The sequence below is a fragment of the Seriola lalandi genome, unplaced genomic scaffold (genome assembly GCF_002814215.2).
Source record: "Seriola lalandi dorsalis isolate HSWRI2012SDOR001 ecotype SW California unplaced genomic scaffold, Sedor1 jcf7180002054795, whole genome shotgun sequence".
In the NCBI taxonomy this organism is placed as follows: domain Eukaryota; kingdom Metazoa; phylum Chordata; class Actinopteri; order Carangiformes; family Carangidae; genus Seriola; species Seriola lalandi.
In genome coordinates, this window is record NW_019525348.1 from 2,670,116 (window position 1) to 2,696,394 (window position 26,279).

At 41.9% G+C, this 26,279-nt stretch overlaps 4 protein-coding genes across 6 annotated transcripts in view; 2 read left to right on the forward strand and 2 right to left on the reverse strand.

Moving 5' to 3' along the window:
- Positions 1-1,913, forward strand: part of pcbd1 (pterin-4 alpha-carbinolamine dehydratase/dimerization cofactor of hepatocyte nuclear factor 1 alpha) — a 2,738-nt gene extending 825 nt beyond the window's left edge. Inside the window, exons 2-4 of the mRNA XM_023425695.2 lie at positions 166-297; positions 394-474; positions 1,580-1,913. Coding sequence (XP_023281463.1) covers positions 166-297; positions 394-474; positions 1,580-1,672 — 306 coding nt within the window. The 3' untranslated portion in view covers positions 1,673-1,913. The remainder of the gene's footprint in view (positions 1-165; positions 298-393; positions 475-1,579) is intronic.
- A 137-nt stretch (positions 1,914-2,050) lies between these two features.
- Positions 2,051-12,729, reverse strand: sgpl1 (sphingosine-1-phosphate lyase 1). Of its 3 annotated transcripts, XM_087179147.1 has the most exons (15): positions 12,589-12,724; positions 11,117-11,162; positions 9,668-9,833; positions 9,000-9,067; positions 8,449-8,596; positions 8,245-8,324; positions 7,907-8,035; positions 7,720-7,808; positions 7,520-7,628; positions 7,332-7,430; positions 7,090-7,236; positions 6,637-6,875; positions 6,403-6,549; positions 6,185-6,305; positions 2,051-5,150 (listed from the first exon to the last, which is right to left on the reverse strand). In XM_087179147.1, the coding sequence occupies exons 2-15, from the start codon at positions 11,141-11,143 to the stop codon at positions 5,007-5,009; spliced, it is 1,713 nt and encodes a 570-aa protein (XP_087035273.1). In that variant the 5' UTR covers positions 11,144-11,162; positions 12,589-12,724; the 3' UTR covers positions 2,051-5,006. The 3 variants fall into 3 exon arrangements, with proteins under 3 accessions (XP_087035273.1, XP_023281588.1, XP_023281589.1); XM_023425820.2 differs by lacking the exon at positions 11,117-11,162 and having other exon boundaries at positions 12,589-12,729; XM_023425821.2 differs by lacking the exons at positions 11,117-11,162; positions 12,589-12,724 and adding an exon at positions 10,323-10,658.
- A 5,209-nt stretch (positions 12,730-17,938) lies between these two features.
- Positions 17,939-18,600, forward strand: neurog3 (neurogenin 3). The gene has a single exon (XM_023425791.2). It carries the CDS (start codon positions 18,013-18,015, stop codon positions 18,598-18,600), a length of 588 nt encoding a protein of 195 aa, XP_023281559.1. The 5' UTR covers positions 17,939-18,012.
- A 257-nt stretch (positions 18,601-18,857) lies between these two features.
- pdlim1 (PDZ and LIM domain 1 (elfin)) lies at positions 18,858-25,946 on the reverse strand. Its single transcript, XM_023425917.2, has 7 exons — positions 25,708-25,946; positions 24,345-24,496; positions 23,716-23,800; positions 22,439-22,623; positions 21,113-21,261; positions 20,755-20,872; positions 18,858-19,510 (listed from the first exon to the last, which is right to left on the reverse strand). The coding sequence occupies exons 1-7, from the start codon at positions 25,798-25,800 to the stop codon at positions 19,324-19,326; spliced, it is 969 nt and encodes a 322-aa protein (XP_023281685.1). The 5' UTR covers positions 25,801-25,946; the 3' UTR covers positions 18,858-19,323.
- Between the last annotated feature and the right edge of the window lie 333 nt (positions 25,947-26,279).

A 26,279-nucleotide genomic window follows, 5' to 3' on the forward strand; every position in this document is an offset into this window, starting at 1 on the left:
CCCCACCCCCACATACCTTTGAACCAGCCAGTTTTTTAAAAGCAGGAATGCGGCCTCTCATTGTTTCCAGATGGGATCCCGTGCAACCAATCACAGTTTGTGTTTGTGAAACTGCCCCTCTATAATCTGCTGCACTATTACCCCTGTTCTGTTCTGTCCTGCCAGGCCGGTAAGATACAGAGTCTGACTGACGAGGAGAGGACCCACCTACTCCCCCTGCTACGCAACGCTCAGTGGGTGGAGGTTGTGGGGCGGGACGCCATCTACAAAGAGTTTGTTTTTAAAGACTTCAATCAGGTTTGTAATGCATCACACCTCATAACCAGCAGCTGCTGTATGTTATGTGTATAGACGACTGACTGATTTTTGGACATGGGCGTTCTCTTCTTTCAGGCCTTTGGTTTCATGTCCAGAGTGGCTCTGCAAGCAGAGAAGATGGACCATCACCCTGAGTGGTTCAATGTCTATAACAAGGTATAAAAAGACTAATTATGACTGCAAAGGAGTTTACAGGCCTCAGGGTGGTTGCATTTGTGGTCATCAGTGAATACATCACAGCAAGGAGGAGCCCAGTCCTGTCACCATGTACCAGAGCTTCACATTCGTTCGTCTTTTACATAATGTGATCTACATTTAACTGCAAAGTCATGATGAACATTAACAAAGATACTCCTGTCACACAAGCTGACACAGGTGCATGACGTCTCCTCAGGGAAGTGTGAGCCTTGTGCGAAGCTGTTTCCTTTGGGAATGCAGATGTGCCTTTCACCCAGAGCAGATAAAGCTTCAGTATGACTCACTGAAGCTGCTGTACTCTGTCTTTTTACATTAATACTGGACCAAATGACTGTGTGAACTGTGAAAGGGCTCTGTGAAGTTATTCAGCTCACTGTTTTGGTTTTATGGCCCGCAACTTTACTTTTTCGGTTCACATTTCACATTTCAGCGAGGCGGCAGGAGAGCTAAGGGGGCCGGATATTTCCCTCAGGAGTTGGTGAAGACCAAAACAGAGCTAAAAGAAGGACTTGCATTAGTCAGATGGAAACACCACGACAGAGTCCTGTAGCATGAGGCGAGATTGGTGGATTATCCAGTTATGTTTGGGCTTAATTCAGGTTTTCTGTGTCAAAGTCTGTCCCCCCTCAGATAAGAATTAGAATGGTTTCCTATGGAGCAAGTATTTGTTGGTTAGACCTGATCAGGCTTTGACTTTTCTTCTCCTCTCTGCTTTGGCAGCAGAAACAATAACACATTAACATCCATCTTTTTTTATGTCCATCAACAACCATGGTGATAATATGTCAGTGTTGTACAGCTTATTGCAAGTGATCAGAAAAACGTCGGCCATGAGCTGTTTCATAAACTAGAAACATAATTCAGATTTTAAATTTGAAGTTAAAAACTTCCGTTGAGTTTTGTACCTTGTATGTTTTCTTCAGATAGTTTTAGATTTCAACATTAGTCCACATCATGCTGGGTTAACTACTGTTTCACCATTAAAAAAAAAAAAAAAAAGAAGCTCATTCTGGGCACATGATGAGAGTCACAGCCTCTGTCCCACTTCCCTTTGTTCCCTCAGGTCCAGATCACTCTCAGCACACATGACTGTGGAGGCTTGTCCCAGCGCGACATCACATTGGCCACCTTCATCGACCAGGCGTCTCTGATGTGACCGACATGCTGTCAGTCATCTGAACAGGGACGACTGAAGCGCTGGACGTCACAGATCTTTACGTTCAGTCATCTGCAGAAGCCAAAGAATATGAACCAGTTACTCCCACTTAACTTAGGGTGACGTGTCCGTCTGTGAAGGGTCCAATGTGTTTTGTTGTTGGTTTTTGCACATGGTGAAAATGAGATTATTAAGTAAGGAAATGGTAAAACACTGTTTACACATTAAAGGATTCAAGTAATTCCTCAGCAACCAGATATCATTCACAGCGGGACGTGTGTCCTTCAGTCTCTGGCGTCTCATGGACCAAGTGTTCTTGTACTTTTAGTAAAAAGTTGTTTTCTCTCTTGTTGTAAGTGAAAAATGACCAGAATCTGATTCTTCTCAGACTGAATGTATTTTATTGAAAACACACAACACACAACACTGTAGACATCTGCCACGTTAACTGTTAGACCACTCTGAGTGTTAGCTATGGATCACTTGCTAAGAGGAACCAGCAGGTGCGTCCTCACCTAAAATAGATCAGCTAAACAAGGACGCAGGCTGACGTGAACAGATTTAAACCTCGTACATTCAGAAGCAAAATCTACAAAGTTCAACACTACAAGCCTGACATCAGGTTATACTTGTTATGGGCTGCTGAATTGGATTGTAATATACTTTACAGCAGTGGTTCCAAACCTCTGGGCTGGGGCCCACTAGTGGGAAACGAAGGTATTGCAAGAGGGCCGATGAATCATTTGAAAAACAACAATTTTGGTGAAAAATTAGAATATATAATTAGAAATACAAATATATAATATGAAACATGTTTAAAACTCTTCTCATATTGAGGACTATCACTGTGATAAGCCAACAATAGGAACTTTTATGTTGTCGCCACTGAACATCATATACTTGTTTCCTATCTCAGTCTGACTGCACGCTGAAAAATAACATCCAGGGTAAAAGCTCCATCGTTATCATTAAAATAAAAAGTGCTCTGAGAAGACATTATCTGGCCTCTGTAATTTAATGTAACGGCTGCCAACGTTTGACATTTTCAAGTGGGCCATGCGCTGGAAAAAGTTGGGAACCGCTGATTTAAAGTGTCGTTTTGTCCTCCCTGTGAACGTCTGAAAGAGCAGTGGACTTTAACTGATGTCGTTTTGAAGCCAAATCCCTGAGGATGAAAAGAGAGAAAAACTGCAGAGATGTCATGAGTTCAAACCTCTGGAGGCACAGAGGCGAACGCTCATTATTGCTCCATCATATGGCCAAAGTACAAGAATACACACAGGACAGATGATACATTATCTGTGTGGACTTTTACAGAATCAGGAATTTGCATTAAAAATTTTTATTCAAGAGATTTCTTGGCCGTTCCATCATCACACTTTTTGAGGATATTTCTCCAAAGCAAACATTGTTAGAAAAGTCCTTTTTTTTGTTTTTGGACAGGCATGAGTTTCCACATCCTGTCACTGGCCGCAGTATTAAAGGATGGTAACAGATGATGGGGTGAGCTTCAATCGCTAGTGGGGTGGGGTGTTACGTCCTCTGTCTGGCATCAGTCTTTTAACCAGGCACTGACAAAAAGACGGAAAAATCCCCGCACATGTAAGAACCTAAATACATTCATGTCTGATCTCTTTAAAACAAACACTCACAAAAAAAAAAAAAGAGTCACAAATTAAGTGATTAATAAAACACCCAGTGGTCACACAAATGGTTAAATTACACCAACAAGGCTGATGAGCTGTCAATCAACACTACGCCTCTGATAACGCATCTTAAACATTAATAGCGGAGCATTTCCCCCTTCGGTCTCATTCATAAAAAGGAGAAGTTACATATTGCACAAATGTGGAAATAATTTCATGGAAATACACAATATTAGGAAAGCCCGTGAAATAAAGAGAACACAAGGTCCTTTTGGTGTTGCGGTTATCAGCCTGTTAGTAAATGCTAACGTATCCTGCCGATTGGAAAAGTAGTTCCACATTCAGAGAAGCTGGAGACCTCCATCACAGTGGATCTGTTTCCTCTCAGTATCTCTAAGAACACTTTATTACAGTTTGTCAAATGCCCTAACATCGTGAAGTTTATATTAGAAATGGAAAATGTTTGAATGTGTTTCAGTGGATGAATAAATGACATTAGAGTAGAAGCTGAGGTAGATTGAATTAGGAGTTAAATGATTAAAATAAGGTAGTACACAGGTGAGGAAATACTGAATACTGAGCTTCTGCTACTTGATAATATACAGTAGACCAGGGGTGGAAACAGCCTTCAGTCCAGTCCGTCAATAATTTTCTTTACAGGCCAATTTACCGTGAGGAAGCCTCGCCAGTTCTGAGGAACAATCAAAAAGGCTCATAATCTTTAGCCACTTCAAAATATTCCTACCCTGGTTACAATTTACCCCTTATTCCAATTTAAAGACATTTTATTGATTGAATATTAATGACATTCAAAGCTCCCACTGTCCAAATCCTTCTCCCTCTGTCTACACATCCAACCACTGTAGATGGACCACAGATTTAAAACAGAAAGAACATCATCACACTAAGTGCTAACAAACGAGGACAAACGTGTTCATGCTTACAGACGAACTCTGACATCAGAGAACTGCAGTTTCAAGTGATTTACAGATTAACCTGATATGTTCTTGTCTGGGCGTTGCAGTGCTTTTTTTTTTTTTTTTCCCCATTCATTAAAATGCTGTTTTCCAGAGAGCTAGTACATGATATCTATAAACCACACACAGAGCTCCACATGTGGAGCCGGTCTGGAGCAGTACAACGGGTTTCATGCTAGAGGGCAGCACAGCGTTTCTAACAAGCGTTCAGTGGTCTGGGGTTTTTGCTGAGTCATCACAGATATTAAAGCGGTGATGGCGAGCTGAAATGTTGTGGAGTAAAAAAACAAAACAAAAACTGAATGGTTTTGCTGTGAAATCAGTAGAGATGATGACAGATATATTGATTTAACAAAAGCTAAAATTGAAATGAACTTACACACACACACGCACACACACACACACACACACACACACACACACACACACACACGACATAAAGAAAACCTAAATCAAAAAGACTAAAACTTGTTGTGTGGAACCAGACTCTTCTTCTCTGGGCCGTTGAGGCGCAGTGTCACAAGTGGTTTCCCTCTGGGTTGATTAAAATGACGATGGCTTGTGCTTCACAGATCTTTGCAGATGTTTCTCCGTATGCTGTAGTTATGCAAGATAAGGCAACTGTTGAGCTCTGGGAGGAGGCGAACGCGTTTTTCCCTGCGTGCAGTTGGGTCGGGGGCCACGGGGGAGGGATGGGGGGGCAGTCCTGTTTCAGTGGGCTTTGCCGTTGCCGTTCATGTGGCTGTTGTTTGTCTTGGGAACCTCGGTGCTGTAGAGACAGTCGAGGAAGCCTCTGGAGATCTCCGTCACCATGGATCTGTCTGGGATGGACTGGGCCATGCCGTAGATCGCTCCCTGAAACAGCAGGAAGACACGAGTGAGTTGAGCAGCGCACAGTAGAGACAGTAGATTGTCGTGGTGTAGAACTACAGTGGAACTACAGTTCTCATGATGCTTTGTAAACATGAAGTTGCCATGGAGTCAGTATGTTAGCTGTGGACTACAACTTGAGCCCCCTCTCTTTGTTGAACTAGATGTTAGCAGCTCCTGTGCAGATGATCATCACTTTGATACTGAACAAACGTGATGATTCTCAGCAACGTTCTGGAGTATCAAGTAGATTTATGCAGGTTAATTTGCGATTGACATTAGAGATGATGATATGTACTGAATGTCTGCGTAACATTGAATCTAAAAATATAAGCATAATTCCTCGGAGTTTAGTTTTGACTGAGTCAAATAACTGTATTACTGTTTTTCAGTGATGGAAAACACAGTGGAGTTCCTTATTACATTGAAAACCAAACCTGAGAAATGAAACCAGTGAGAACAGACTGTAAAAATTCATTATTTATACTTCACTGTAATCTGGGGTTTTATTTAATAAAGATTCCACTTTATCTGAAACTTCACATGCAGTTTGTGTCAACTTGAAATGACGGCCTGTGCAGCAGAAAACAAAACGCCATGTCTGCAAACAGCTACACTTTAAATTCATGTTCAGCCCTGATGATAGATGATCGGCTGAACGGGAAACTGTAGGATAAAGAACTGTACTGTGAACCGACTGTAGGTGTGAATTTATTCACTGTGTGTCAGCTCTGTAATAGACAAAAGACAGAAGGCATCATGGTGGTGCAGAATGTAACAGGTTGTCTGATTGTAGAGCATCAGAGCAAAACAGTGAGTTATTTATTCTTAGAACCTGTCAAAATATCACAGCGTGACATCACAGACTTTACAGCTTGGAAGTGTGGACTTAAAAGAACTGCACGGCGTTCTGTGCTGCGAGTTCTTTCTTGTGTTGTAACACAACTCACTGAACAGTTTTTAGTTATAGTTATTTAGTGGATACAACAATGTCAGGTGTGTAACCGGCGCCATCTCACCATTCCTGTGGTTTTCTCTTTGGGGTTCTTCAGGATGACGGCGACCTGCTCTCTGACATCACGGATAAACTGATCGGCGACCCCCGGCTGGGTGTGCAGAACTGTGCAGCAAATGTGGATGCTGTGACAGAGGAGATCACGACAGTTATTAGTAGTTACTAGTGGATACTTATCACATCATGAAATCTGTGAATCAGTCTCACTTGTTTTACATGTACCTGGATGGGTACTGCAGTGTGTTCAGATTCCAGCCCTTTGTCGTCAGCGCATTAGACAGACGGAAAATATCAAAAACATCTGAGCCTATTGCCACCACTGACACCTCTGGATCCCCGAACACAAACACGCCTTTCATCTTCTGGATTCTGTCAACGAGAAGAAAAGATGAACGGATGTCAGAGGTGACAAGATAAACTATACTGTCTGTGTCTACTTCAGTCTGAGAGCCTCACTCTGTTTTGATTCTGAGTGCTGTGCTTATGATCTTCCTGGTGGCGTCTATGTATCCGTTCTCTCCCATGTGCATCATGGTCGCCCAGCAGGCGGCGATGATACCTCCTGGTCTGGAGCCCGCCACGGAGGGCGAAGCGTAGATTCCCCCCTGCCAGTCTGGAGCCACAAAGTACTGATAGTGACGGTACTTTTTATCACTGTAGAGGATCACTGAGGAACCTTTGGGGGCGTAGCCGTACTGCAGAGGAATGTGACACACACACATAAGCACAGTAACTATAGTACTGTAAGTATATCTTGGGGTCAAGATAAAAATTTAAATTCCATGACTATTGCAACACACATAATTAAATGTCTGCAACTTGTTTGTAAGCCTTGTTTATTAGTTTTAAAAACAAGAAAGAGTCAGTGAAGAAGCAGCCATCTGAAGCGAATAAGCAGCCACTCCTTACCTTGTGCGTGTCTGCAGAGATGCTGGTAACACCTTTTACCCTGAAGTCGAACGGGGCGAGTGGATAACCAGCCTTGGCCATGAAGACAATGAGAAAACCTCCCAGACAGGCATCCACATGCAGCGGGAGGTTGTAGCGCACAGCCAGCTGGAACACACCGAGGGAAAGTGTCAAGTGACATCTGACTTCCCCGTTTTCATTTCAGAAATACATGCAGAGGGGAAAAATCTTTCACTCCTGACCTTGGCCACTTCCTCGATGGGATCCATGATTCCGTGAGGAAACTGAGGCGCCGAGCACACGAGCATGGCTGTGTTCTTGTTGATGGCTCTCTTCATAGCCTTGAAAAAGAGGAAACAATATGAGAATGACTGATGTCTAATAATAGCAGTCAGTTAGCACGTAGTGTCTGCGTGGACTGTATTCTCACCTTCACATCCACTTTCATAGTTTTGTTATCAAGGGGAATATGAACCAGCTTCATCCCGAAGTAATGTGCTGCTTTGTTAAAGGCTGCGTGGACGCTTACAGGCGCAAGGCTGCAAAAAGAAAAATAAATATCATGTGTTCGAACACTTCAAGAAGGAACAAGCCTCCACATAGGGCCTCGTTTCATTCAGTACACCTTACATTTCAGGGTATTTGACGCCTCGTTCGTACGCCATGTCTCTGTACGCCTTGCAGGCCATCAGTATGCTCTCAGTTCCCCCTGAAGTAACCTGCACAAAGCAGAAGTAAAGGTACGTCACATGTGCCCATCTTTGAGGTTCCTGGCTTCTACATTTTGGGAGCGTTTACCGACAGTGCGGTGACTTACTGTGCCGCAGGAGCTGGGCCCGCCTTGGAAAAGCGCGCAAGCCATCCTAACAACCTCTGCCTCCATCTTCCTTACGCCAGGAAAGATGTCAGGGTGAAGTGGATTGCTCCATGCGAAATCTCCATATACCTAACAGCAAAGGGAAAAATATTCAAATATACAAATATTTCCAGACACAGGTTGGCAGCACTTTCATTTAGAGGGATGAACACGACGAGTTTCTCAAAAATGACAAAAAAAAAAAAGAAACAGAAAATAAAAAAGTACAAATAAAAAAAGTATTCAAGCTTGACCTCGACTATTCATGCTTCATGTTCCAGAGATACAAAGACACGAACCTTCACAAGGAGTTTGGTCAGGGATTCATCGCCCCAGTACACTGCACCCGAAACACATCCTTTCTCCCACTGCACCTCATCTGCAACGACACACTGTCACTGGTTTTCTCCAAAAAAGGTCAGGCAAGTGAAATGTTCTCCAGGGACTGGGCTGCACAGTGTAATGAACCATGAGGGAGAGCTGAGGAAAGAATGACGACTTACTCAGAGTTTCGTACTCTCTGATTTTGTCCAGCACTTGGCTCTGAGAGAGACCTTTAGATGGCAGCTGCTTAGTGTAGCTCATCCCTTCCTTCAGCGTGCACAGACTGGCCGACATGTCATCCAAAGCTTTGTTCAGCTGGCTCTGGATCTGCCATGAAGAGAGGACGGATTTATTTTATCAACTGTCTTTTGATGCAGTAAAAACATTATACAAGTAAAGCAGGTTGTTGACGACAGGGAATAAAAAGGTGAGGGATCAGTGTCTCAGACTTGAACGTGACAACATGTCCACTGTGCTATCAACATTTTATGTAAATTTCTGATAAAGCCTGAAAGTGAGCTCTCTGCTGGTGACATAATGACCAGAAGTAACCGAATGTTATCACCAGAGCATGATGTTAAGTGTGCCAAAGGTCTCCCCCCCTCCCCCTCCCCCCCCACCCTTGCATGCTGCACTCAGTCATCCAGGAGTGACTCATAGGAGTCTGAGAGACAGAGTCAGTGAACATCTGCTGGGAAAAAGACGGAACAGATTTACCACTGATACTTACTGCTATGCCAACAAAGGGTATTTTTCTGATGAGTCGAAAGCCCTGCTTCTTGATTCGGGATGTGAGACCTATTAGCCAGAGAAGGGAAAAAAAAAAGGCAGCAGCTGTGGTGAAACGCTGGCACACGTTCAACCACAAAATATTAAACAGCTGACTGTGGCCTATAATCACAAGTCAGGATGAAGAGTGCGCCACGAAAATTCGCAGCCATATTGACAAAGCATTTTTATTCTGACGCTGAAAGCTCTGAAGACGTGCAGCTAGTTCGCTCGGAGACGACCAACTTTCACTCTCCGAGCTGTGTTACAGGTGGAGCTGATCCCGCTGCTCAGGAATTCAACCACTGATTGACTGATAGCACATCTAGAAAGTCTTGTTGATTGAAGGTATTTGTCAGTCAGGCACACTAGAGAAACAAGTCCTGGACTAACTGCAGAGCACAGGGGAAGCTTTACCTTAAAAAAGGTTTTCAGTGTAGAGCACCAGAGGGTGAACCTGGTGGCAACAGTTCAGTGAATGTGCCTGCAAATTACAGCATGACTCAAGGAGCTTTGTGAACACGTCCTCTGCAATTTTAGGAGTTCTAAAACTCATTTCATGTGTTATCATCTCTGATTCAGTCTACAGCAGACCTGCTTTGTTCCCATGTGTCATGTGTGATGACTTACTTTCTTGCTGGAAGAGGAAGCCTTTGACCCAGACTGCTCCCAGCGTGGTGATGACCGCCGCTCCGATGATCTGCCACGGCTCCAGGTCGGCGCAGCGCAGGTTGACCTGTCGCCGGCCCTCTTGCAGGTACAGCAGGACCATCTCCTTATACACCTCCAAGGCACTCTGCACACACAAACAAACACACACACACACACACACACACACACACACACACATTACAATTGAATCAACAGCGTTTCAGACTCACAACATTTTGATTTTGAAGGAAGAAGAGTCAACTGTCAAAACAGTTTATGTTTACCGGAAAAAGAACTTTATCACTCTAAATACACCTGTCACTTACGAGGAAGTGTGTTGATGGAAAGTAAGTCATTGTTTGACCATCATATTTCAAAATGGTGCAATGAATTAATTTCATGAGACAAGACACTTTAATTTAAGAGCCTGCTTCTCACAAGTTCCTATAAATCTATGTACAGATATACATTATGGAGGAGGACATCACATTATGGTAAAAATCCTGCATATTATCAAAATAAAATACTCTGAGTCACGCTCTACATCTTTATGATGACAGAAAAACATCTCACTTTTCAGGAAGAACAACCTGTTAACTAGTTACCATCACAGACCACAAACTTTAGTACTTACATCAAAAGACATTGTGAGACCTACAGAGCTCAGGTTCCTCCTCACACGAACACTGTCAGTCAGCTATTCGTTCTCCAGGTGAGAGTGAGAGAACACGCTCTGCTAACTGGATGACTATTACCAGGCTCCTCCCACTGCACAAACCGGCAACAACACATCCAGCCAGCTGAGGGGATGTTTTGCAATCAATCGTGATCAAGACAAGACAGGAAGTTAAAACACCCAGATCTGCACTGTGTGTTTAGTTCTCCACCTGATCACCAATAAATGTTGAAATATTTGACGACGATCAGGATGTAAGTGTTTTTTCCAGCCTGAGTAGCTCTGACTGAGCTTAAATCAGAGTAAACGACTCATGAGGGCCGTTTCATAAGTGCAGCAAAATTATCTTTTCATTATCTCTCCCCTGTGGTGTTTTTATGACACAATAGCAGGCAGCGTGATAGCAAGGACGCTCGTTTCTCCACCTCAGCCTAATCAGATGGAGAAAAGCTTAAGGTTCAAAAGACAATATCTTAAGTAATCACAATCTGTGCTGCCTGATATAAACATCCCATAATAGCACAATGAGGCAAACTCCCCTTGCGCAAAGGAAACACTGTTTATTGTGTCACAAAGTTTCTCCATCTTTGTTCCAACATGAAAGGATGTCAGGTTTTTCAGCCTGATTGTCCAAGGCATCAGCCACAGAGTTTCTTTCTGAGAAAATTAGATTTCTTTTCTTCTTTTATGTGCAGTGAATGCAGCTTTAGTGGAAGGCTGTCAGTGAGACGCTCGGAGCACGGCTGTCATACCTGCCTGTTTGGATAACACGTCCTCATACAGGTTTGGCAAGATGAGCTGCACAGAGACGAGTGGGACACAACGGAAAATATGCCATTAACATGTGTTGTCTGGGAGACTTGACTTGAATGTTCATGATAGGGAGAGTATTCACACGAAAATGTCGAGCAGAGGTGCAAAGAGTATGATTGCTGCCACACGTGTGTCATAAAGAAAAGATTAAATGGTGTTATCTAACATCAGTGCAAAAGGCAAGTCTGCCCCTTCACATCCAGGCCTCTTTCTGTTATCCAACACATTCTATGTCCGTGTTTCACCCTCAGGTCCGCCCACACTTCTCCAAAAACCATTCAGTGCTATCTTTGCCTCAGGAAAACTTGAACCAGGTTGACACAAAGACTCTTGTACCAGCATTGTCCTCCTTCATTGTTGGAGCAGTGGACGCCCATTCCTCTGCTCCCCCTCATACAACATTTGACTATTCTGTAAGGAGAGCTTTTGTTGTCTCAGAGGGGAGGTCATGTTCTCATGGAAATGTACTGGGTGTGAGGTGGCTGCTCCTGGATACATCAAGGGAAAACAGACTCTGAACACAACATCACCACCGCTCGTATTCAAAGAGAGATTGAGGGGGAAATAATTACAGATGCGGTGTATGGAAAAAAAAAAAAAAGTTTCCTTTAGCTGCTCTGTAAAGCCTCCGAGTTATCATGACATGAACTGGCATTTCATCAAAATAAAGCCTTTTCCTTCTCCTTCGTCCTCCCTCGCTGATCCTGATGAGTGCACAGTGACAGACTGGAGGTTGACTTTGCACTGACAGCAGATCTGTGTCACAGGAGCCGCCCTCTAGCGCTCAGTCTTTTGTCTGCTGCTGCTGCTGCTGCTGCTGCTGGTGTCTACTATCAACAAAAAGTTGATTGTGCTCGTTTAAGGAAAATCCCACAAATCTCAGCAGCTCTCTGCTCGCAGCATAGAGAGAAAAGCTTTGTTTAAACTTCCTGCAGGTTTATGTTGAACAGGATCTCTAATTTTAAACATTGGCTGCTGCAATAAACAATAGGAAGCAGCTTTAAACCTTTTACAGGAGGGTTATTCTCCACTCTGCAGACACTTTATCATAAAACATGAGGTTTTTCATTAAATAGAAATGTAACATGAAGCTACGCATAGGCAACTTTCTTTTAATATTATAAGTGACTGAAAACATAATGTGGCTGATCTCATCTAAATGTCCCGCTTCAAAGGCTCAAGGTATCAGTGCAGATTAAGTGTTTCTTTTGCAACGTGAAGCTTTGACGGTGAATCTTGCTGTTTATGGAGCATCACCGAAAGCAAAACAAGTCGGGTCACTGGCTCACTTCACTACTGATAAACAAGTCCTCCCCTCTCTCTCCAAGCGTCTTGTAGCAGCGCTGTCATTGTCCCGTGTCTCACAGTGGAAGTAATGAGCGAAAACAGAGCAAAGTGAAGCGACACCTACCCAGTAATCCATGTCGTCGAGGCTAACTCTTCCCGAAAACCCTCTGTTTGTTGTGTGCTACTCAGGAAAGTGACCTCCCGCAGACTGCTTTGAGTCTTCAGCTGCTGCTCTACATGCTCCTATCACACACAGCAGCAAGCTAACCCTGATTCAGGAAGTAGCCAGCGGCCTGATATAGATGCGCGCCGCCTGCGCATGCGTAGATCTGAAGCTGCTGTGGATAGGGCTAATCATATGGAAGTCTGAGGTTCGTGAGGCGCCGCGTGCTCTGTAGATCCTCCATTTATGAAATAGGAGCGGAGCAGGTTTGCACGCTCACAACTGGATGAGTTAGCGAAGAGCTGATGCTGCGTTCAAAGGGTCTTTGTAACTTCCACTTCCCAGACAAGTCAGAACAGTTAATTAGAGTAATAACGAGTAACCAGGGCCATAGACCGGATTTTAGAAATAGTGAGGCTATGAGTCCAAGTCCCTTCTGCCCTAAGAATGTCTGCCTAGACACACACAAAAAATTAAGTTTAATTCTCTTTTTTTCCAAATCATTTTGATGGCTTTTTGTTTAAATTGTAGTTTTACATTTTTGCATTCATTTAACATATTCTTAGCAGCTCCTTATATTACCTGTGAATTTTATTTCTCAACTTTTCATGAGCTTATAGGAACAAAACTATTTCAATCTTTGTGACAATGCCTTTTTCTCATAATCCATCTGAAATAAATAATATAATAATCTCATAATCCAACTGAAATTGTTTATTATTATCCCAGGAAGTGGGACAATTTTCTCAACCCATAGGCTACAGCTAATAGCTAATAACTTAAAGAAATTCAAAATAATCAAATTTGGTGTTGCATGGTTTTCACTGGATGTCACACAGATTTTCTAGGGAAATACCAAATCCTTTAATCCTTTAAACATTTAAATATTAACTTTTTTTGGCCTAAAGTGGTAGAAAAACAAATCAATAATAATAATTAAAAAAATGGTCTGATATTTAATTTGATTAATCCCATGGTATAGAGCTAGTCTGTCTGAGCTACTCTTTTGAGACCAGAAAATGATCATTGATGTGAAGTTGATATCTATCAATGAACCAAGCGTAAAAAAGTGACACTGAACTGGCAGCCGTGTGTGTGTGATGATCTAAAATTTGATAACAGTCATCATTCTGTGGCACACTCAGACTCACTGCTGAGTTTGGTTGTTCACCTTTATTCTACTTATAGTTTCTGTATTTCCGACATTACCTGAAGGCTTCAATTAGTATTGCTTTTGTAACGACGTTAAATGTTGTTTTCTATGTAGGAGGGAAAACAGCGCCTCGGCGCAGCCGAGCAGTGACACTGCAGTAGTAACTCCAAGAACACAGTGATAAAGACAAAGATGCTGCAGATACGAGTGTTTTTTCACTAAGACGGATTCACTACTTTTATTAAGAATTGTTTTTTATTTCTGATATTAATGAAGCAGTTTAACCCTCCACAAAAAGTGACAATCTGCCAAGGATTTCAGTCAAATAATTCTTTCTGATGCAGAATGGATGAACCAACCTTTTTGACAATAACTTATAATCAGTCAGTGAGCTCAGCCTGTGGTGCACAGGGGACACACCAAAATTAAAGACTTAATCTTTCACATTTTTTACCAAAAAGTGTACATTTTAGCTAATTGCAATTGTGATTTTGACACAGAGACTCTTTAGAGTGGGCTGCCATCCACAAACAATTCATTCTTCTACTGATTTCAGCGTTTACTCTGATTTACTGGAATTGTTAGAAAAATTGCAACAGGTCCACTGGGTCCAAATTTAGAGTTAAAATGACCTATGAAACTATTCTTAGCAGTCAGTGGTAGTTTATGTTTGGTTTATTTTTAAGATCAAACTCAATTGGAACCAAATTTTTTTCTGCAGATTTGTCAGCAGTTATGTGCAGATCTACTGGAAGTCACTATAGACAAACTCTCAAAAGAAACAAACAAACAAACAAAAAGAGAGAACAAAGGCCCACAAGAGATCTTCTGCTGAATGTTCAGTGGCTAACTTATAGATGTATAGAATGCTTAATGTTAAATTTCTTCTGAGGACTTCATCCATTTAAACAAAATGCACATTTGTTCTTTTTCTCCACAAAGAGCCACTAATAAATGCAAAATTCAGCTTTGTAAGAAGAAGAAAGAAAGTAAATTCTGCATTAGTTTAGAGGGTGAAAGGGGCCGACTTGCAGCCACAGCCCCATTGGTTCTTAAAATCCTCAGTCTTTACAAAAAGACAAACTGTCTCCAAAGGACAGCTATTCCACTGTAATTGGTGTACACTGTCTTCAAAAGCTGAGGTGAGAGGTACAATGCATTGCCTGTGAAAGGAAACTCCAAAGCACATTAAAAGTGAATTACTTCTTGTTATAAGTGTGCTCGGGGTCATTCTGGTCACGACGCGCGCACCTCTCCAAAAGCGCACACGTCTCCAAAGGCGCACTCCATACTTTCTAAAAGGCAGTCACATTGTTGAGGGGTTTCACAAGAGGTGTACATATGGCATCCGGGTTGCAATTAAATGTTTTAAAGATGTTTTTCCTTTCTTGAAGAAGTTTTCTTTTCCTTTTTTTCTCTCCCGGCAGCTCTTTGCCAGAGAGAACAAGAGGAGGGGGGCACATTGAATGGCTTCGCTGCTAGTTTGGGATGACAACAATCTGGTCAGCGAGTTGTTGGACTTTGATTGCCCCCCTCAAAACGTCCTTCAAACAAAAAGCTGAAGACGAAAATAAAGCCCCACCTGGTACCTCTGTTTGCTAAAATAATAATAAATAGATTTCGTTTAATAAATAAGCAAAAGAGACTGTAAAGTGAAGTAGTAGAGGAAGTATTAATCAGGAGAACCCGGCAGGTATCACCTGCTCTGAAGCTTACTCAGTTTATTGTTAAATATTGTTAAATCACTTTTCGTACCAAGTCTGCTCCGATATCTGCTATTTCCACAGCAACTGGCCGCTTATGTTTGCCCATACTTTGCATAACAAGCAGGACACTACAGCACACTGATAAAAATCAAGGAGAGAGACTGACAACTTCAAACCCACACCTGTCGATGATATCCGAATATGGATTTGGCATCAATGATTATTTGTAAAGTGGTAATATTCAGTTTACTTTAGACTTTTCGTGCCTTTTATAACAGCAAGGCACCATCTCCTATCTCACTAGTGTATTTGTCCAGTTTATTGAAAGCATATGGTTATCAGATTGTTCCCAAAACACATATTTAGACAGAAAGTTAAGGAGAGCTTTTTGTGATCCTTTGTTGGCAATTGTAAATCATGTTTGAGCTCTGCCACACTCCCCGCTCCCCCTCACCAGAGCTCAAACGTGTCTGCGTGGTGCCGACACGGTTTACTCATCTTTAACTTCATAAAAGTAAAGTTATATTATAAAACTGTAATGCGCCACAGAGTTGTGGCGATAGTGGAGATGTTTTTGGAGATGTCATGGCGCACAGTTACAGGCTCACAGTACAGAAGAAATCGGGCTTTTATTGTTGTAACACACAACAAGAGCCTTTGTACTACCAGTTCGCACAACAGGTTTCACCCTGTCAGATCCTTTTTGTTAGGTGGCCCCATGCGTAATTGTCTTTGTCCAAATACCGGAGCTTTGCGCTCTAACGCAGTGAGAAAACATTTGTCCAAATGTGTAGCTTTAAAAATAATACTTTCTTTTATATAAGTTATGTTTTCTTATCTAACACAGACATGAGTCGCTCCTTTTAACAACTGTCTACAACTCTCGAGAAGAACCATCCTACAGCAGTTTAAAGTTCTTTAATGCCAACCTCACCAGCTCGTGACCAGCGCACAATCAATAATACGCACCAACACACTTAATAATAAACAATGTTTTTGCATATAATCGTGCAGATGCTGTTGTTTTCATACCAGTTTTCAGTGTTGTGATGCACCTGAAGTCGATTCCAGAAGCCATTTTCCACGTTGCTATGACCACTGTGTGCCATGCACGGCGCGTGCCAGTATTCTGAGTGCGTAAAATGTGGCGTGACAAGGAGCCTACAACTCAAGGACAGAGATGTGATAACATCTGCAAAAGCAAACGCAAACACCATGCTTAACAAATATTTCCATCCATTCAAAAAAAAATTAAAATTAAAAAAAATTAAAATAAAGTTAAGATACCAAATAGTCTCTAATTTCATAGATTTTGTTCATAAAAAGAAACTATAACAGCCTCGTTTAAAAGTCTCTTTATTAAAACAGAGACTTTATGAGAATCATAACAAAGTGCTGCAGCCTTCGGAGCTTCCACTGGAGCTGGACAATAACCATCTACAGTCATACACACGGTAAAATGTTTACAGTGTTTGGTTTGGATGAAGCATTTTCCATGCGTAAAAAGAACCTTTTGTATTTTTCTGGGTTGTGCAACACTGAACACGTGGTGTGTTTTTACCAAGATGTAACAGCCACTGTGAGGTGGAGAGGTGACTGCATGACTGGCAAGATGTTATTATGAAAGTGATAAAAGTTATAATAATAATTCATAAAGAAATCCTCATGGCCACAGCTCAGAGGCAGCAGTGCTCCGGCATCGTGCCTGATTTCAAATCATTGCTTCCAGTATTTTACATTCAGCCTATTTCTAAGATTTCTGGGAGTTGGTGTCTGATATTTATTTTCTATGAGAAAATAAGTTAAATCTCACTCAGAGTGTAAAAAATGATTATCATATTGACGTAGCATTTTGTACTATAAATGTATTCAACCGAACATTACATAGAATACACAAAGAAATACAGTCGTGTGAAGAATGAGAGAGGGAGAGAGGGAGAAGGACGCGCTGCCTGGAAGCTGATTGGTCACTTGACAGGCGCTGTTGATTCAGGCTTCCACCGGGCAAAAAGATAAGATAAAGGCCATATAAAATGACAGAGATGCGCATCCATCCCTCACTGTCAGCTGCCCATATACACTGTCTGCTACAGGAGAGGATTAACAAGGACGACGGACTGTCTCTTTATCCGAACTTCACCTGGCACGAGTACATAAGTAAGTGCAAATATATCCATCCATCTCAAGTTCCTATCTGATGTTACAACTTTACCACACGGTTTTTATAGATAGTAGATGCAGCTACATGCTTATTCTGCCTTCTTTTATTATTTACGTCATTTCAAAAACCTGCAGTGGAAATGAATTGAATCACCTCAGCTCTGTGGCACATTTATAAACATGTTAGAGGATGATGGAAAATAATAAATGAGGATTTTCAGACTGTAAAGACTATTAGACATAAAGCTTCATTAAATGACTCATTAAAATATGTGTTGATGTTTTTATTGCAGACTTTATATATATATATTTATTCGTGGCTGTGTCTTGATTTAACTTTATAATTGACCATCCTAATTGCACAGGATGTCTCCTACAGTGCGGAGCCAACCCGGTGACATGCGCACATCCAGAGACTCAGCAACGCTTCGCGGCTCCGTGACTAAAGCTGGTGCCACTTCAGAGGAAACCTTTCTTTGTAAACTACCAGCACACAGAACCAGGTGTGAGCGGTCCGGACAGCGGGGCAGGCGCAGAATGAAGGCCAACGACCGGGAGCGCCACCGCATGCACAACCTGAACTCCGCTCTGGACGCACTCAGGAGCATCCTGCCGGCGCTGCCCGACGACGCCAAGCTGACCAAGATCGAAACACTGCGCTTTGCCCACAACTACATCTGGGCTCTGACCGAGACCCTGCGCATGGCCGACCAGCACGGGCATGCGGCGGACTACCTGCAGGTGGCGTCAGACCTGAGGAGCCCGGCGAGCGTTTCATCTGCAGAATCTGGTTACGTGACGTCAGCCGACTTTGACCCGAGAAACTCTGACTCATTAGTTCATGAAATGAACAGTAAAACCGGTGCAAGCGCTGAATCCAACACTTTACCTGTCTCCTTTTATTTCACGTCACTATGTGGTGACGTCAATTTCTATCATACTCGGCACTATTGACTTTTTATAAAGTCCATTTCTTTCTATATAGATAGGAAAACTGCTGGATGTTGCGCCTGATCAGTGACGTCGCAGCAGGTGCAAATCATCAGCAGTGACGTCACTGACGGCGCTCTCTAATTGGACAGCACAGCAGCAGTTTATACATACAGCAAGCCATAACTTATCAGTTGAATTTCTCAGCGTTTTGCTTTTGTTGGCCTCACATTATATTCATTCAATGATCAATCAATGATGTAGAAAGACAGGAGAACCGGTTTAAGCTAAAAATATTTATTTGGCAGTGATATTCAAATGTGTCTTTGAGCTATTTTTCTGAATAAAAGTATGTCTATTTATTTAATAAAACTGTAGAAAACATGTGGGCTGTTGGGGGGGAAACTAGTCTGGCTTTCCATTGTTTCCATGATTCAAAAGCACAGAATGAACATGTACAGACAAACATTAAAACACAGCTGAAATAGAAAAGTTTATCAGGGAGAGAAAAATGTGTCATCATCTCATAGTTATTCACGAATTTTCCTTTTACAGAAGCCAAAGTTAATGTGCAAATCAACATTTTTTAACATGTCGTTCTTTATTGTCCTGCCTACCAGTGACAGTACTGAAGCAGAATGCGAGAGAAGACCTTTTTATAGTCTCAGGAGTAGCATGAGCTAAATGTTGTGACATCATGGTGTCCTACAGTGGCGTGCAGTCCCGAGGCTTAGCTCAGTGAGCGCTCTACTTAGGGAAGACTGTGACCACGTCGTAGCCCTCAGGCGGAGTCACTCGCTCCCGTGCGTGCTTCTCACAATAAATCTGGTCCTCCACAAAGAAATGTCCCTTCTGTTTTAGGTTGACGTCGCAGTCTGTGCAGGTGTAGCACTCGGGGTGACGGAACTTGTCCCTCAGCTTCACCACCATCCCCCTGAAGAGCAGATGTAAAGATCACATTAAGCTTGATATACACAAAAGTCTGTTCTTCATATGGCCACTGTAATACTAAATCTATTACACTCATGTGTCTGCAGAAGTTTTCTCCCTTTCAGCCACAAGAGCATTAGTGAGTTCCCACACTGATGTTGGGTGAAAATGTCTGGCTTGCAGTGAGTGTTTCGGGACGTCCCAAAGGTGTTGGATGGGGTTGAAGCCAGGAGTCTGTGCAGGACAGTCATGTTCTTCCACATCAAACTGGGAAAATATTTGCTCATGGATCTGGCTTTGGGGTTGGGTCACTGTTATGTCAATGAATGAGTGGCATGTTTTTTTTTTACTACAGACAGAGAGTACAGAGAGATGTCAGGAAAGGAGGGTGAGAGAGATGCAGCAAACACCCCCTCTAACTAGAGACATAGTGGTTGACGGTTCTCAACTTCTAAGCTACATGGCCGCCTTGCATGAGACCATATACAGTGCTATATGTCATATGCCATTTAGATTCTCATATTATATATATATATATATATATATATATTTTTTTTTTTTCTTCACAAGACGAATGGCTGAATTAACATTGCAAGAGTTACAAGAAAATAGAATTGTTGATATATTGTATTATCTTTTATTTTATTCCATTTTAAATCTCTAACAACTAGAGTTTGTTTGATGACATGTGGGTGTATAACTATCCCCTAAGTCAGTGTATAAGTCAGTAAGAGCATCTCAACTAGAATGGGCAGTCTTTTGAAAAACATCTGTCTCACATAACAATGTGGAATTTTAGGGATACTGAATCCAAAACAGTAAAGTTCACTCAAAGTAAGAAAAGGTAATACTGAAAATATTTATGGGGAAAATTGAACTAATTAAAGTCATTTTCAACGTGAAAGGAAAAAAACAACTTGGCAGCAGCTGTGAACTGAGGTTTGTCTGGTGGTTTTTACTCAGTTCAGCCACAGGTAGGAGACAAACTCCAAACAGAGACTTCAACACTCTGGGGGCCCTTTGTGTTGCATCACAACACTGTGTCACAGAGGTTTTCCAACTGAAAAAGCACTAAGTAAGTTAAACAGTGTTATCAAACCTCATGAGTCTCCTGAAGGTGGAGGTAAAGCATTGAATTGGAGGTGTGGGTTCAAATGAAGCCATAAATGTGATCTACTTCCTGTGTGCAGTGCATATAAAACACACTATCTGTAAAAGAACAGTACCGAGGAATCATAAAACACTTACACAATCCCGGATCCACATTTGTCACAGACTGGCAGCTTCTCTGCATTCCCCACTGATGAGCCAATCTTTGTTGTGGGTGCTTTCACGCTCCTAAACCCTGATGGTTTATCAGAGTCACCTACAAACATGACAAAGACTGAATGTAACATGCCTTTTGAGCTTTCACTAGTTCTACACACATCTATGTTTCTTTTCACGTGTACTCAGCAATGAGTCATCAGGAAACAAAACCCAGAGAAATCTGTCCTCTAATTAAAAGTGACAGATAATTTGCTCCCCTAAAGCCAGACATTGGAAAGGAGAACTCTTTCATCAGCTTCTGAATGTGGAAGAAGTGAGTAATAAGCAGGATCCGTACCTGTCTCAAGAATCTCCTGAAGCACCTTGAATGAAGCCGACTGTCGAGGAGGCTCATCAGACTCCTGGTTCTCCTGCAGCATCTTGTAGACTTCTGAATCTTCAGCCACAGGCGGCCGCTTGCCTGCCTTTGATGGATCTGATGGAGATCTACAAAGCAAGTGTTCAGTTCAGTCAGTCTGCAGGAGTCCCAAGAGGCAAAAAGGTCAATCATTCTTCGGCAGCAAACAGCAAACACTGTGTCTTTTCATTATCTCTTCTCTTGATAAATAAAGGCAACAAAAGTCCAAAAACATGACAAAACCTGCGGAAAGCTGAGACACAATATTGTCTGGATTTTGTTTTTCTGGATATCATGATACAGTTTAAGTATAGTGTTATATTGCCATCTTTTTCTGGAGTGAACTTTGAACACCTACTCTTACTTGGTCATCATATCCACATTACTAATGATTTGGAAAGACTCTTATCATACAGTCTTTTTGGGAGAGAGCCTAAATCTTGCAAGCTCAATTTTTGCTGCACAGACAAAATTCAGAATCAAAATTAGATGAGAATCAACTTATTCCAGCAGTTAGAAGCCGATCAATCAGTGACCTATGGGGGAAAGATTTCAATCAATAAAATAAATGATTCTTAGATGCACTGTTATTCTTTCTTTTAAGATTAAACACAGGAGCTCGATGATGAGACTTTAAGAGGCATTTAGAAATGAGTTTGTACAGTGAAAAATGTAGCTTCAATGTTAAAGTTAAAAGGTACAAATAATGTTAGGTAATAGTAGATACATCTATTATCATCTATCTGTTTTAACCAAATGCACTGTGGAACATAAGTAATACATCACAATAATAAATATGTTATATGGAACATTAAGCTAGAGCATGTAAGCAACCTTAACCTTAAACTTTGACCCGCTCTTTCTAATTTAAAGGTGATGCTATATGAACACAATTTGGATTCCACAAACTAGAGGAAAAAGGGAGTTGAGTAGGAGCCATGCAGTGTGCAGGCTGGGTCACACAGGCAAAGAAAATACTCCTGAAATACATCTAACATTTAAAAAATCATATTATATTTCAGCCCAGAGTTTGGGGGAAAATCAAGCTGTTGTTGTTTCTACATTAACTATAGAAATAAATAAATCACTGCGTGACTACATGTGCCAGGTGCCAGTACGGTGTCACTGAAAGCCTGGACAGGAGCAACAACTGGCTTTCCATTGTTCCCATGATTCAAGAGGTAGGGTTTGCTCTGTGGTCTGTCTTGACTAAATCTTGACCCTCTTGTTACCCAGCCTTCACTTGTCCTTTCAAGTTCCTCTTACTTGTTGTTGGGCTCACTGGGTGTAGCCATGGTTTTAACTTCGTCCACAGCCGAGTTGAAGTTCTTGATGTTCTCTGAAGAGTAGAGACCAGAGGGGCTGTTGTACTGGTTGGTCACAACTTTGGAGCCAAAACCAGTAAACGGCAGCGCACTCCTGTTGTGGGTCGAGCCGATGTGTTTCACTTCCTGTGAAAATGAGAGAAAAATTGTTCTGTTAAAACGAAAGGTGGTGAGTGCAGGTATTTGTGAAATAATTCACTCTCTGTCTGAAACATGCAACACACGTAGTGCACACTCGCTGCAGTAGTGGTCATAACTTTTTGCAAATGTGCAGCTGATATCATGTGTTATGAATGTTGCTTAACACAACGACTTGTGGTTTTCACTTATTTCATTAGAATTCATTGTTACAACTTTCAAAAAAGAGTTTGGAAACTTTGTTAGACTGAAAATGCAATTTTCTTCTAACACTGCTGCTTCTAGTTTGAATAATTAAATACATGATTTATCATAATATATGACTGTGGACTGTGGCCTGAATTATAGCTAACCAGTGAACGGTCTTTAAAGACACATCATGACACTGGCATGCCATCAAAGTGGGCACATAAATACCAGCAAATCTACTGCATGCTTCACAGTGGAAAGACGGAGATGCCTCCAAATACAGCTCATGCTTCAAGCGTCTGACATCTAAATTACAGAACAACCCAGAGTCTCTGCAAGCAAGTAAACGCACAGAAAGACACTGACAATACTCGCACAGACCAATGTTACAACAGCTTAAAAACAATGATAAAGTGGTTTAAATGTATGAAAAACGTAAAGAGGCATCACAGTGACAGACTCCAGACAAGCGCTTGAGACACGTTATTGTGTGTGTGAGAAAAATACGTAACATCTGTGAAACACACAAAGCCTGTGACACATCACACCGTTTCCTACATGAATTCACACTTCGGCCTCAACTTTCCACTCAGCGGACAGGAACTGAGGCTTGCGTCAGACCTTGGCTGATAAACTACCGTCTCCTAGGAAACCTCCTGTTGGGGAGTAAACAATGACTTCATCATTGGCACTATTAAAAAAAAAAAAAAAAAAAAAAAAAAAAGGCCCACAAGCCTTTGCGGGCGTGGTGGGAAAGGAATGTGCAGGCTTCCAGAAACTATATGGCTACCTGTAATTGGGATTTCCCCGATTTTAAAATTGAAATAACAGAGCTGGGGGAGTAATTTTGAAAGCTTAAGTTCTACATTCAGCTTTGATGGTGACACTCACCCGAGGTTCTGATGCAAGATTCATCTTGTACGGATGTGTCTTCCCTTCCTCGGATGAAAGTGGCGACCACAGTTTCGTTTCTGACCTGAGGAAGAAGAAAAAGGCTTGAAAGATGCTATAATCACATAGTAATTATACACACAGTGAGTTTAAATACAACATGTCTGGATTTTTTTTTCCTGTTCCTGGGTTTCTGTTTTCCTGTGTAGCCGCACATGAACATGATAATATGCCTGTGTCTTTGAATGCAACAGAGCTCTTCTTCTGCTTGGCCTCATCGGCGGTTTGCCCCACCTCACAGTCAACTGACTTTCTCTTAATTTGAACAGACACATTTGCTTCAACCTGCCTGTTGAATCCGTTTCAACATCCCTGCAGCTTGAAATCATCTGCTGCCAGTAGTATGATGTAATGCACATGACACAGAATTACAACAACGCTTAGCATACATACACTCTGCAAACTAAAGATTTCAGTAAAACCAAAGACAGACTCGCCCTTTAAAAAGGCATGAATAAACATAACATTACTTCCTGAACACCTGGATTGTGGCTGAGCTGTCTCATATTACTGTGTTTTTTAGGCCCGCGGCTATGCACATCAGACTGGCACATGTTGCCACCTCCTACCTGTCTATGGAGAGCACCATCTCATCTATGCAGGCCTTGATCTTATTCTGCGCCTCCAGGTGAGTCATGTGCTCTGTCGGCTCTCCGTCGATGGCCAAGATCATGTCTCCGATACACAGGTTGGCCTGGGCTGCTTTACTCCCAGGGGTGACCTACAATACATGAGACTTAATTCATAAAAAGCAACACTCTTTGGGGCTGTATGTGAGCTTGACATAAGGTTTAGTCTTTTTGAAAGTGAAATTCTCAGGAGTCTTTCACACCCTTTTAAAATATTTTTGAAAAAATGAAGAAAAAACACACAAGCATTTAATAACTTACAAAGATAACCTTTTACAGATGTGAAACACAAATTTAATTTAAAGTCAAATACATGCTCGTCCTCCCATTCCCACACTTACTTTCTACAAGCCTTACATCCAGTCAGAACCTACTGCCACTCCTCCATTTAACTCTGACCCCAAAGGACCCTCACACACATTTCTTTAATTACAGTAAACACTTGCAGCGAGGTGTTTTGAGTCAGTGGCTCAGGCTGAGCACTGCCTCCAGGGGAGCCTCTCTATTGAAGATAAAGGCTCCAGGCTGGAAGCAGGGGACGACTATGGCACAGTCCAGGAATTCCTAATCACTTTTCCATGGGTGGAGTGGACTGACCACAGTAACAACATTTACAACAGGAGCAGCAGACTCCACTTAGTACACAGTCGAGTCATATCGTGGTTTATAATTATTGCCACAGGAGTGTCACACTATAAAACCTGTATGATGCTGTCTTATAAAGCTTTGTATTGATGTGTACAACTATGTTGTGGTAAAGTAACTTAGAGGAAATAGGATGTATTAACACTGAGGGATGTCAAAATAAAGGACAGTTCAAATTTTATCCTCCAAATTATACTTTTACTTTGAAGTTAGGAATTAAAGAGATAAGATATGAGAGCTCAGGTTCATATGAGAGTCTGGTATATATTCGACAGTTCTCACTTTGTCTAACACGAAAAGTTACGCTGAAAGCTCTGGTTAAAGAAAATCATAAAAATGATCTTGTATAATGTTATGGGGCTCCACAAACCACCACATTTGTATCTGGAAGTCTCGAGGTAAAACACTAGGCAGGTAAGAGGATAGCGACACTGTAACGTTAGCTAACATTAGCTAAATTAGAAGTGACACTAGTCTCGCTTCTGTGAAGTAACGGTCGCCTGTTTTAAACATAAGCTAACGTTAACTCTGTTCCTGTTTGTCTGTTGTCAGTGAAGTCGACAGAAGACAACGAGAGGTGAAAGTTTCGTAGGGACAAGCCCAGGTGCGGTTACACCACTTGATAACAATGCAGCAGCTAACAGTAAAACTAACTTACCCGGGAAATAGCCAGGGGCTGCTCGAAGTCCTTTCCCCCAACCAGCCTGAATCCCCAGGGTCCAGGACCCTGCATTACCACCCGGACAGGCATAGTGTTAATGTTGCTTTGTTTTCTTTAAACAGAGCCGACTGTAGTTAGCTTGTGTTTAAAGATCTGTGTCAGACCACCAGTCAACCTCCTGCTGCATACGACATGTGCAAAGATCGATAGTCTGTAGTTGGAGCCAGGCTACAGCATTAGAGGAGTGGGCGGCCCCTCAGGTTACAGTTGGACGAATAGATTTTGAAGTTTCCTCGCTGATAAGTGAGAGACCAAAGATCGCGTATTAAGAAGATGGATCACTCAGCAATGTGTGTGCGGAAGTGGGCCAAGCAACCAGTAACAACAGTAAAACTGAAGCAACTGTAGGTCAAGACTGGCAATGTGCCTTATTTTTCTCATTGTCAATTAATTCCATGGTAATACAAAAAACAACAACACTGAATTGATCCTATTATTGTCTAAGTAGCCAAAATCTAATATATCTTATTCGTCAGAGCTCCTGTCACGTCCAAAAACTATTAAAAACA